General features: G+C 39.6%; 1 protein-coding gene across 8 annotated transcripts in view; it reads left to right on the plus strand.

Annotated features, from left to right (window-relative positions):
* NEDD4L (NEDD4 like E3 ubiquitin protein ligase) overlaps positions 1–13,491 on the plus strand; it is a 347,734-nt gene that overhangs the window by 242,633 nt on the left and 91,610 nt on the right. For all 8 annotated transcript variants that reach the window (XM_090037858.1, XM_090037859.1, XM_090037860.1 and 5 more), the window contains 3 exons: positions 6,813–6,874; positions 6,982–7,084; positions 13,111–13,277. In XM_090037858.1, coding sequence (XP_089893984.1) covers positions 6,813–6,874; positions 6,982–7,084; positions 13,111–13,277 — 332 coding nt within the window. The remainder of the gene's footprint in view (positions 1–6,812; positions 6,875–6,981; positions 7,085–13,110; positions 13,278–13,491) is intronic.

Consider the following 13,491-nt stretch of genomic DNA (forward strand, 5'->3'; position numbering starts at 1 on the left):
ACCTCCAGAAAGTGCCTTTCTTTAAAAAAAAGTTCTTATTGCAGATATATGCCGTCCACTTCTGTTGCTTTTTCCTTAGGTCCACAGCTTCTACCCTGTGCTAAATGATGAATGCATTGGTAGCCCAAGCCTTGGTTATTCCTCTCCTTAACTATTGCTATGTCCTCTTTTTATCCTGTAACTCTCTTTCATTTTGGATGGTTTCCCTCTCTGAGCATGCTGTTTGTATGGCACTCCTAAGAGTAGTGCCAAGAAATGCATCTTAACCCCTTCATCCTATTCTGCACAAGTCAGACCTCGAAATGTTAGATAGCAGAGGGCACCTTGAGGGTGACTTCTGCTGCCATTCTCACGCAGGCTGAAGACCACAATTTCCAGAATGACAGCAGGGCCCTTAAAGCACTCGTTTGAGGCGTGCAGAACACAACTAGGCAGGAGAAGGTTATGCGTCAGTGATATTTTCAGGAGTGCCATTGCAGCAGCATGGACATACACTGTGGGAGCCAAGCAAATTCTCTTTCCTCTAAACATCTCCTTAACACACACACAGCTTTTGCTTTGCTTTCCATTGCTAACCTACTTCAGCTTCTTCTTTTCTAGTGACGTATCCACCACTTTAGTTATGTGCGTAGTCAGTTGAAATAAGCTTGCATGCCATTTAGGGGAAGACAGTCTGTGTCCTATCTGGAAAGATGCCTTATCTGTTTTGGACACTGGTTCAGAGTCATAACTATAGCCTGGAATATGAGAACCTGGAATGGTTTAAGAATCTCCCATTCATGTGTCTGGGTGTCTTATAGGGCAAGGATATGTGCATGCAAACAATTTACTATGGGGTAAAATAGTTAGGGCTCTACGGGGCATCAAGAACCTCATGTACAGACTTTATCCTATGGCAGATAAAAGTTAAACCAAAAGAGATTACTTCTGTCATCGAGAATGAAACTACCACAATTTCACTTTGTGTGTGGCATGAGGTAGTCGCACGCATGTGAGCATTTGACAGCTGGCAACTTTTTCTCCTTCTCATGATGTTGTTTGGACTTTTTGAACTGTCCACTGACAGGTTAAGCGGTAGGTGTAGCGTCTGGGGCTACATCTGCTCTAGAAAGTTTCTCTCCCAGAGTTTTTTGACATTCACCTGGCAATGCTGCTAGTTCTCTGGAGCTATGCATAGTTTGCAACTTTTTCTAGTCTTGTGTGGTCTCACTCAGACAGATGTGAGCAGAAAACCTGGTACCTTGTAGAGAGAGAGAGACCTGCTCCTTAACAGCTGTTGGCATGACTGTCATTAGAGCATGTCCACATTGTCATTTTGCTGTAGTTCAAGGGAAATCCTGTGCCATTTTTGGGGATAGTTTTATTCATGTGACACAAAAGCTGGATTTTGCCTACTAGTATCAACTTTGTGCATTGAACACAAATATATAGTGTCAAAAAGTGGCACTTGTTTTGACAAAACTTTGCAGGCCTGGGTAAAGTTGCAGTTTGACAGATTTGCTTTCCTAAAGCCACACAAAACTATAGTTTTTCAGGAACAAAGTAGTGTATCTTTTCCATTGGTTGTAATTAAACCACTGGGGAGCTTATTACTGGTCAGAGCTGCAATTGAAAGATGATTCATTAAAAAATAATTGGCCCAGGATGATTCATAAGTCCTTGTAAAAAATTGAGTTGTTGAACTGTTCAGTGGATGTTGAGTTCCATTCATTTAATTGTCACTGGTCACCTGTGTACCTCTCATTTTTTTGGAAAGTGAGTGAAATCCAATTCCAGTTGTCTTGTAACTCAATTCTGTAAGATTCTAGTTGTCTCTTTCTTCTCAGTCTTCCAAAGGTTCAATACAATCTCGACATAGCAGGCCAAATTCCAGCCTAAATTAGTGTACGTACTTAAATTTACTGGACCTAAGCCAGAGCCACAACTAACTATCTGTTAGTGCCACTGCTGCCTGCCCAAGGGGGGCTTGCATGGCAGGGGAGGGGGTGTGCAGTGGGAGTGTGAAGGAGATCAGGTAGTGTGTATTGGGGGAAGGGGGAGGACATGGAGGAGACTGCATCAGAGTAGCTTCAATGTATGTGTATAGGTGTTTATAATGCCTGTGTGTGGGGAGGGGAGTATGGAGGGCAGAGATTGCCCTGTGGGGAGGGGGTGGGGGACACAGGAGATTGTGTTGGGAGGGGGGAATAATGTAAGGGAGATTGTGCTGTGCAGGGGTATGGGGGAGACCACATAGTGTAGGTGAGTGGCAGGGAGAAGTGCAGAGAAGACTGCATGGTGCAAGTGTGTGTGTGGGGGGAGGTGACTGAGCACAGGGTGGCAAGGAGACTGCACAGTGTGTGAGACTGGGAGAGATGGGGTGGGCAGTGTGGGGAACATCGTGGCATGCAGTGTGGGAAAAGTGCAGGGGGCTGCATAGCAGCATGGGAGCTGTTGCAGCTCCGGCTCCAGCTCCAGCTGTGACCTAGGCCTGGGACCAGAACTGATGCCACTGCTTCCTGGCTGGGGCCAGGACCACTGTGGCAAGAGCAGCCGCATTGGTAAGCAGTGGCAGGGAAGAGGGGTGACAGCAAAGGGGGCAAGGTGTAGGGGACCAAGGAGCAGTAAGGGGTGCAAGGTTAGGCCAACATATAAAATGTTTTCCTCCTGTAGAATCTAATTACTAGGGGGTCGTTTTAAATTCAAAGTCATCTTGGATTTGGGCAGATATGGTAAATATAATCCCCATTGACCTGTATAAGCAAAGATGGAGACTCTCCCCTTGAATTCTAGTGGTATATTTTTGCTGTCCATGCAGCTATAGTGCCAGTGCAGTACAAAACTCCGCATTCAGGTTTTATAGCTTCTGCCTTCCAGCTGACCTATATTGCATCCCTCTGGGAAGCTGCAGACTTGAATTTGTTCAAAGCTCAGGAATCCATAAGTAGAGTCCTAGGTGTAATCTTAGTCCCGTGGAAAAAACTTGAACTGATTCCAGTGTGGGCCAGGATTTAACTGTCAGTGCTTAAAGGGACTCAGAGTTATTCCTTTACAGAAACTAAGTGAACAGGTGCCAGAGTTTCAGCATTGTTCAACCCTTTACAGTTGTATCAGTGAGGAGGGTGGAACAGCTAAATCCCTTTCTTAAAGATGGTTAGTTGGATAGTTTACTGTTTATGAACAAGCCTTAAATGGTGGTTACAGACTGGGACAGATTTCTTACATATTGGGCACATCTACAAGTACAATTAGTGTGTCTGAATAAGCTCTGGCAAAGTTTGTGCTGGAGTCAGCTGCTCCCAGGTGAAGCATCTTCACGTGCACTGGGGACCACAGCAGTTACAACTGGGGTAGAGCAGTCCTGGGCTGGCAGGGGGCACAAGGGGTCAGCCCTGGGTTCCAGGTACTGGCACTGGGCGGTGGAGGGGCTGGATGGGACATCAGGGTGCTACAGTTTGACACTGGGCAGCAGGCAGCAGCCCCCTCACTTTTGCACCTCATTCCCCACCCAACCCTGTTCGTCTACGTGAGTGTTTCAGTGCAGTTAATTATTCCACCATAAGATAGTACTGGTCCCCATTTTATGGTAGAGTTAATTAATCTTCTGCACTATAACACTGGCGTTCGTGTAGACAGTGACGCTTTTACCGCAGACCTAATTAGTCAATTCTGCAGTTAAGTCCAGATGTAGATGCACCCATTACTTGCTTTTTTTGTGCTCTGCATGTTCTGCCTCCCACTCTGTGCCAGTGTTGAATTGACTAGCTAAATGTTCAAATGGGAAAGCTCCAGGACACAGAAAATTTAAACACCAGTAATATTATTTTCTGTATATTTAAATATTTACACTTTTTTTTTCATTTATTGGCAGGCTTTCTATCAACTAGTTTTGTAAAGAAAGCAAAGAAGCTACTTTATTTTATAACATGGCATAGATTTGTTTTCAAGCTTGACATTGTTTAAATATATTTTATTATACTAAATGCTGCATATCTTAGCCTCTTGTTGTCTGATGAGGGTTTTTTCTGGCTAAGTGTATGAGCATACTAACAGTAGATGCAAGTGGGAAATACTTATACCAGTATAAAAATGTCTTTATTATAAGGGATATTCTTTTTATTTGGACAAAGGTGACTTCTTAATTCCTACAGGCTCTATAGCTATTTTTCATGCTGTATTTAGTTGTGTGCTTGTGTTATATGGGAGCTATTTATGATTTTTTTTTTTTTTAAAGAAAAAGTCACCCTGAGCCAGAATGCTGTTATAGACTTCTTGCAAATTACAGTAGTGTAAAGAGTCTGATGTGCCTTATCATGTTGCTAGGAAGAAAATAAATTCTAATGAGATAAGAGTGATTTACACCCTCCGATATATGCACTGTAATGTGTGGGAGTATGTTACTCTTCATGTTACAAACATGTGACAAACCCTGCTGCTATAATAGAACATTAAGCCACATAAGATGTTGCAGTGCACATATAGTTTGATGAATAAGGTATATTCAAATACCCTTTTTTTTAGTCAACATTACCTTTTCAAAATTAAATAATGAGTAGGAGCCAAAATAGCAGTATAACTATGCCACGCATTGTGTAAGTTAGTTTGCGGCATTAGGTGCTCCCTCTTTTCCCCCTTATTAAGTACAATAATAACTGTTCTTTTCCTGTTATTTGTTTTATTGGAAGCATAAGCAGGCATTCGCTTTTTAGCCAAGATCTAGTAATCAAAATATTCTCCCAAAGCATCCCAAATTCCTTGATTGCCTCTGCATACATAGACTCTAAAGACTAGTTGATTTGCTCATTTACCCTGAGGTTGTATTTGGGAATGCCCTTCTAGTAAATTTGCAGAAATTCTGCCATCTAACCCCCCATCTCTTTTTGCTGAGGCTCACTAGACAATATAAATGCTCCATACTTCAAATCCGTTCACTAATCCAGTGTACTTCAGGAATCAACCCTTGGCCAGCTTCTGTCCAAAAATTAAGTGGAGGAGCTTCTGACAGATACTTTAGCACTTACAGGATGACATGACAATGTCCCTACTGGATTTTCCTGTGTGTAAGATTCCAGACTGCATCACACTCAGTTATTGACATGAAATGCAATAAGATAACAGTATTAATTTGATGCTCTGGTTAACATTATAGTGATTTTTTTTTTTTTTTTTTGACCAGTAAAACTGAAAACAAAATCCTTTTTTCATTAAGTCTCTCTGTATGATGCTGAGAAGTATAGTAATATAGCTGTGAAATATTCTTTGTTTTAGTTCTCCTTTAGGCCATGCAGTTGGTCCCTTATTCTCCTCTGTACTTCAGTTTTATCATCTGAAAATGGGATTAACCAAACACCTAGGAGAATTACTTGCTTACCTTCTGTATAGCACTCAGAGAAGATAAAGTGTATTATATAAGTAATAAATCTCAACCTATACAAATTTGACACTCTTGTCCACTAAAAACTACCGCTTCTCAGGAAGAAGGAAGCCATGAACTCACAAAAGTAAAGTGCAAAAAAGGAATTAAAGGAAATGACCACGGGGGAATGGCGAATTTTTTCACAACAGAAAACATGGCAAGGCATAACAGTTCTTTGAAACGCAAGAGAAGTGGTTTTATTCTGAAACACAAATGTACAATAAGACTTCAGTTTGCAGTGCTTCAGGAGACAGGATGCCTTATGCTTATGTTCGTGTTAGAAGTCAGTGTTCTTAGGGAGTGATTTCTGGCTTTACCCACAGTGGTATGTTAGCTGAGCCAACATTTTCAGATGTGTCCACTTATTTGGTGGGACTGGAGACATTAATTTGAAATACCTGTGACCTGGTTTAAGAGATACTGAGCAACTGCTCAACATTTTTATGGTTGCTTGTTATATCAGAAAATAAGATCTGCTTTACCTCGCTGTGAGTATTATTCACCGTTCCAGTGTGTACTTTCACTATTGCCAGCCCCATCGAACATCTTCAGTCAGGTGCCAAAATGAAACAATAAAGTCATATAAATTGGATCAGCAATCATTGTGATCACATACATAAATATTTACAATCCAAGAAAGAAGGGAGGGGGGAAAAACTAAAATAGTTTTCTAAAATTTTTACTTGCCTAACATCAACAATATATATTCATAGTTTGCTTCATTGTTTATTTTTTCATATGTATATAAATTCTTTGTTTCTTTTATTTACATTTGGGTCCTTGGGGCTTTATGGTTCATGTTGCCAGGCCTCTCCACAAAAGTGAAGGCTAGAAATGTATTTTGTAAATGAGGTCTTTTATACATCGTAAGTGTCTCATTACCTAGAGCAAGATCTCAGACATCACAAAGCTCATGTGATGAATAATTTTACTCATCTATCTCTCATGGTGTTGGAAGGCTTATCTAAAGTGCTTTGAATTCTAAAACGGGAGTTAATTTTATAAATTAGTAGTATTTATCTTTTTCTAGGAGGCACAGATTATATAATTTTCAATATTGATGGTCATGGGTCCAACTGGACCTAGTGTACTACACTAATATTTTAGAGAGTTATTTTAGTCATTATTCCCCCTCCTCCCTTCTTTGATATATAAGTATTTGTGTACGTAATGGCTAAGACTGCTGGTCCAGCTTACATGCTCACTTTGGCAGCACATATACTAAAATTGGTTTTGATAGTGACATCTAGTGGACAAGCTATGCAATAATAAAGTACCAACATGCACTTACTGGCAAAGATTAGCTTGCCTCAGTGCATTCACAGATTTTGCTAATACACTTTTTTGCTGGATGTGGTGTATATGATATATGTATTCTTGAGCCTCAACACTTTTAATTTGTCATTTCTCATTATAGACGGAAGACCCAACCATGGAACGGCCATACACGTTTAAGGATTTTCTTCTCAGACCAAGAAGGTGAGGGAGGAGCTTTGTATCTAAGAAAATTTATGGGATTTGACATATTTTGGTTTTAAAAAGAGTATTTCATATTCATCTTAGTTACTGTTGTTTTTGTTCTTCAGCCACAAATCTCGGGTAAAGGGTTTCTTGAGATTGAAGATGGCCTATATGCCGAAAAATGGAGGACAAGAGGATGAAAATAATGATCAAAGGGATGACTCTGAGGTAGAGTACCTGATTCAGACTTCATAAATTTCCCTGTAAAGATTAATATGTAACTGGAGAAGAGAGTGCTACAGTTATTTTGCTTTAAAAAGAAACAACTGTATGTACATTTGAATGTCATCTCATGGCATTGCCATGATACACCACAGATGAAAAGCAAGTGACAATTTTTGCATAGAAATTGGCCACAACAAATTAATGCTGTTGTAGCAGGCTGTTTAGCAGAGGCTCACACCAGGCTGCACAAGTCCAGCTGTTGCTGTCTGCAGGTTTGCAGGGGCTACATCCCAGATGGAGGCAGTAAGGCACTGATTGCAGGCTGCCTAGGATGACTATAGCAGGCTGCTGGCTTGCAGGGACTGCACCACAACTCCAGGTAGTAAGGCTTAATTACAGGCCTGTCCAGAGGACTGGCCCAGGTGTGACAGATAATTGGCTGACTGAAGGAAGTTAAAAGGCTCCCAGGGAAAGGATTCAGGAAGGACACCTGAGAGAGGAGAGTTAGGCTCCTGGGGAAAGGAGCCAGAGTGCAGAGTTAGGTGCCTGAGGAAAGGTGCCGAAGAACAGAGACAGGGGTCTGAGATACGAGAGAGGAGCTGCAAGCTGAGAACTGGCTGGAGAGTGAGGAACTGAAAGAAAGAGAGGGAGTTAGATCCAGGGCTGCAAGGTGGAAAGGAGCAGCAACATGTCAGGGAACTGAGTCAAAGACAACCAAAGAAAGAAGACAGCAGTGTGAGAGAGCAACAGGAAGCCGGAGGCACCTCTCAGGGGCTGGAGAAGACTCGGGACTGTGAGTGCACCCTGGATGCACTATGTTAAGGTTGTGTTACTGAGTTTTGATAGATGTTTGTGGCATATATTTGAGGCCACTGGGCCTGCAAATAAGGGACTATATCGTGTTGAAAGAATGAGCTAAGCAAGTCCCCACTCACTACAGTTGTATGCTTTTGTCTTAGTCTCTGCTGCCAGTTTCATGAGTCAGTGCTAGGCAGGGCCATTACTGTACAACTGTTTTGCTTCTATCAACTCCCCCGCTCTCCCCCCTCCATTAAAGCCCTTTTATTTAAAAGTGCTACTAAATTATAGGCTTTTAATCTCATCCAACAAATGAAGCCTGTCTCTGCTAACTAGACTTTGTACAGTTTTTCTGCTTGTAGGACTCAGGGCAGGTTGTGCTCTCACATCATGAATGATCAGCACTGAATTTTTATCAGTGCCATATTGCTTTTGCTAGGTCTTCCATGCCTTGTTCCTGTGAGCTAGTCTATTTAAGTTTTGGACTTCTTCTCCTCATCAAAAGAAAATATTCTCCAATGCTATGTTTTTATATGGCATGTATCTTTATTGTTTGTATCGATTTATAGGATCATATGAAAGTAGGCCTGGAATAAACCTCACAAGGTCTTCTAGTCTAGCTCCCTGCCCAAGTCAGGATCAGTCCCGACTAAACCATCCCAGCCAAGTGTCTGTGTTATCTGCTCTTGAAAATTTCCAGGGGAGGAGATTTCACAGTTTCTTTAGGTAGCCCGTTCCAATGCTGGACCACCTTCATCGTCCAAGAGCCGTTCTAATTAAAGCACCTGGAATGTCTCATGTATCAGTGTTCCTGTGCTTCAAAATGGTGGCGGGGTGCTTTATCTAAAGCTTGTGCAACTAGATTTAGATAAAGTGCCCCTGCTGCCATTTTGAAGCATAGGGACTCTGATACACGAGATGTGGGAGGCTGCTGGAGTGCAGTAATTGTCATTGTAATTTATTATTATTATCTTGCTGGAGCGCAGTAATTGCCATTGGAATTTATTATTTATTATTATTATACGGCTTATTGGAATTACAGTATGTCGGAGCAGCCTCCCTGCTCATGTATAGGCACATTAAAATTCCTCCTAAGCTCCAACCTAAATTTCCTATGCTATAACTTGTGGTCATTGGTTCTAGTCCTGTTCTCTATAGCCACAGAGAAAAAGCAATCTCCATCCTCCTGGGAATAGCCCTTCAGGTATTTGAAGACTGGCACTTCTCTTCTCCAAACTAAATAACCTTAGTCCTTTCAGCCGTTCCTCCGTAAGTCATGCTTCCTAGACTTCTAATCATTTTTGTTGCTCTCTGATAGACTCTTTCCAGTCTCTCTCCATCTTTCTTGAAGTGTGGGGCCCAAAACTGGACCAGTACTCCTGATGAGGCATCACCAGTGCTAAATATGGCAGAAGAATCACTTCTTCTGATTTGCAAGTGACACACTTATTTCAATATAGTATTAACCCTCCTATTACATATAAGTTTTCAAATTAGCTTACTATGTTACCTTTGTATTTATTCCTTCATTCCTTCTTCATATTATGGATATGAATCTTCTGCTTATTAACATTTATAAGGTATTATTAGGGGTGTTATATATTGCTTTAAGTTGTGAATAAGGAACGCATTGAGCAGCGGACTCTAATAATCAATGTACCATTGATTAAAGCATACACTAGTAATACTTTATAAATACCCTATATATTAATCTTAACGTCACCCTCCTTTCAGTTCCTTCCTGGTAGATCTTTCCAGATTACTGCTTCGCACTCATCCCATCCTACTACCTCACTCAGTTTTCTATTCTTCACTCTTGTGTTTTCTCACTTTAAAAAAAAAACCTTTTTCTCTATCATGTGCTTTTATCCCTTCCCTATTGCTCTGCTGTTACTTCTTTCAGGCTGGCTGTCACTGAATACACACTCAAAAAAAATTCTGTTCAGTATGTAATTGCAGTAAAGAAGAGTAGTGAGATGTCAGGATATAAAAGTAATTGTTTGGAGAATAGCACTGAAAACATGTAATGTCTTTATACCTATTCTGTAAATCAGTGCTGTGACCTTACCTAAAATGCTTTGCATAATACTGGTCACCCATCTCAAAAATTATATTGCAGTGCCAAAAAGCCTCCAATATGAAGATTGGAAAGTTTAGGATGATTTATTTTAGAATAGTGATGAGTAAAACGGGAATAAAAAAGTAAAATGGGCACAGAGAAGTTAGAACAAGAACATCAGTTTTCCTTATTTCATATTTCAAGAACAAGGAGACAGGTGAGAGAAATTCATAGCATATGACAGAGAAATATTTTTCTACAACATGGAACTAAAATTATTGACATGAAGCTTAACAATGTTCAGAAAGATGCAGTTGTGCATAGATATCATGATCCATATTTATATGGATATTCAGAATATCTGGTACCATGACCAATGACGGGTATTTTGGAAATGATGTTTAACACCCTGCTTCAGGTATTAAAGGAATCTTTGACCATCACAAATAAGGATAAGAATTATTTGGGATTAAATTATTCTTTGCATGCCTTCTGTAGGTATTCTTGCCCCTTCTTATGAAGTTTCAGATTCTGATCACTCCTTGAGAGAGGACTGGATCTGCTGCTAATCCAATGCAATGTTTCAGGTTTAGTCTTTTTTTTCTGTTTTAGACCTAATCTCTTCCATAGTCTTGTACACGGGATGTCTTTGTTCCCTTCTTTGACATGCATGTGTTCTTTCTTATGTGAACATTTGTCTCCTTTCCTGAGGTCATCCACATTTTGTAGGAGAGGAGAAAGTCTGTTTTATATATATATATATATATTTTTCCCCCCCCCCCACTCAGACCAGAAGCAAAGGATTTTCTTTTCTTTTATTAAGTAGTGGGGAATTTTTCCTTCCATCTTCCCTGGGTACCAGGGGAAAATGGGTCTTTCCTATCTCTTGGGCTACATGAAGGATGGGCTTAATACTTCAATCATGCAGTTTATAGCCTGCTCACTTCTTCTTGTTCCTCTTCACTTTACCTCATTCCTTCTCCTCCCCATTATTTGTCTTAACACATTTCAGGCTGCAGGAGGGAGAGGGACATTTGAATAGGCTTGCATGTTCCTGCCAGCCTGTTCTGGTCTTGTCTGTTTCTGCCTTCATAGGAACAGCTACTCAGGCTAGCCAGAGGGATATCTAATGGTAGTGGTTGATAATGCTTAGTTTTTGGTAACAAGTTAAATCTCCCACTTAGTTCTTACAAATATTAACTGCTGCTTTTTGTATTCTCCAGAAATGTCAGCTGTTGGAAGTAATCCTGAATTTACTCAGTTAATTCTATTATGGGTTTTTATTTTCATTCATTCTTGAAAACTTTCCAATCCTTGAAATGTAGTGGATAGAAACATTCAAAAAAAAATCTATCCAAGCTTTTTGCATTTGGCATAGGTACAGCAGACTGTGTTAGATAAAGCTTGCTTCTAGAAGGATCATTTTGAATTGACTGTTGTCATGATGCATTTTCCATTATTTTCTTGGCCAGGCTGACTCTTCAGAATATAAAGCTCATTCAGTTACAGCATTTGCCTTGTGCTGTGCAGTAAATGTATGAAATATTCTCCAATCATTTTTTCAAATCCTGATTATGATTAGCATGTACAGTGGATGCCAGTTGCAGTCCAACTGTTGCTTTACCATAAGGTTAGTCTGTAGCAGTCAAATGTCCGTATGGCAAGAACAAAATTGTATTACTGTAAGAGCTGTGTTCATTCCCAGAGAAAAAATGTGATGTTATGTCTTCTTAAATAGGTGCACAAAAAAACAAAACAAAAACATTCTGTCTGCATCTCATGGAAATATATGCATTGCTACTTTAAAAAATGTATTTTTTTTTCAAGGAGCAGAGTTCAAATAGCATAATGTTGAGTTTACAATAACTGTATTATACAGCTGTGATAAACGGTGACTTTAAACCTAAAATATACCTCCTAAATGAAGACTTCATTTAGCCAATTTGTCTCAAGTAATCATTAACTCAAACTAGAAAATGTAGGCAGACCTCAAATAATATACGACTATGCCAGCGGTAATTGTATGGTTAAAGAATTACTAACAAGGCAAAGAAAATATATTTGGAAAACAAGGTTTGGCTCGCTATTGTACAGCCACTGTAAAAATGGTTACCATCTTACTCAAAAGATTGACTCTGTGTTTTGTGTATTCAGAGTTGTTGACTTGGTGTCATTTTTATGACTTTTGGTGAACTGGATTGCTTGCTAGCTCACATGACGTCGTAATCTTTTGAGACTCTAAACATTACCTGCTTGAATATCAACTACTCCAGTCGAAGTCAATAGGAGTGAAGTGCTAGTAAACCTCAGTTAAGCAAAGCACGTGCTTTGCTGGGGAGAAACTAGAGTAAGTTTGAAGACAAGAGGGCAAAGGAAGATTTTGCAGGTAGAATGAGGGGGTGGGGGTTGGTTTGCAGAATGTTTTACAAATAATGATACATAAATCAGAGAACCCAAATTGACATACTGGTTTCAGACTGCGAATCGAGCAAATAAAGGGAAAAAACAATTTTGTAATGGCTAATATAAAGTTGACCTAGACATACTTATGGGGGGAAACAACATTGAACTGCTCTGGCTTTTGTAATTTTGTAAGATAAACCTATTCTTTAACAACAATATTTTTTTAAAAATAGAATGATAGGATTTTAGATTTATTTGAAATTGAAGACAGCATGGCTCTGCACAGATTCAGGGCTTGATGCAGTTTTGATTGCAGGCTTGAGGCTTAAGACAAGTTTTGACTGAGGGCTGGGAAAAGGATGAAGAATATAATATTTGTAAATAAATGAATACATACATAGATATAGGTGTCCTAACTTCTTCTTTACTTAGATAATTAATTACCTAATTTCTGTAGAGACGTGAACATAAAACTCAGTGACCATTAACATTATACAGAGTGCTAAGCATAACTCGTAGTCAGTGGTAGCTGAAATAAATTACACCATTTGAAAAGGTCATATTGATTTATTTAATGTTATCCAAAGAGATGAGGCATATTGTGTAATAGTGAGACTAGTTCCCTTTTCAGCACAGCTTTTATAGTTAAATAGTCTTTCATTCTTATCCATCACTTTTAAAAATCAGTTAACGTAGCCCAAAAATCCTATAGCAATTTAACGTTTTGTTGTTGTTAAACTTTGTAATCAGTATTTATTGTTACTTCCAGCATGGATGGGAAGTGGTTGATTCCAATGACTCTGCATCTCATCGCCAAGAGGAGTTACCACCACCTCCACTGCCTCCTGGATGGGAAGAAAAAGTGGACAATCTTGGTCGTACTTACTATGTCAACCACAACAACAGGACAACTCAGTGGCACCGGCCAACTTTAATGTAAGTGTTAAAGAAGTGCAATAAATTGTTTTGGCCAAGTAATATTTTAAGGATTTTATGGATATTCATTCTTTCAAACAAAATTATTATTTTGAATATCACAAAAAATGCTCATCTGTAAAAATTTTCACTCGGGAGAGCTGAAGACCTTTCAAGGAAAGAAAAGGAAACATACTGTTCATTGTTCTTTACTATAACAGATGGGTTACAAGTT

This window comes from Crocodylus siamensis, chromosome 3, assembly GCF_052110815.1.
Source record: "Crocodylus siamensis isolate JL-2025a chromosome 3, ASM5211081v1, whole genome shotgun sequence".
NCBI classification, from domain to species: Eukaryota; Metazoa; Chordata; order Crocodylia; family Crocodylidae; genus Crocodylus; species Crocodylus siamensis.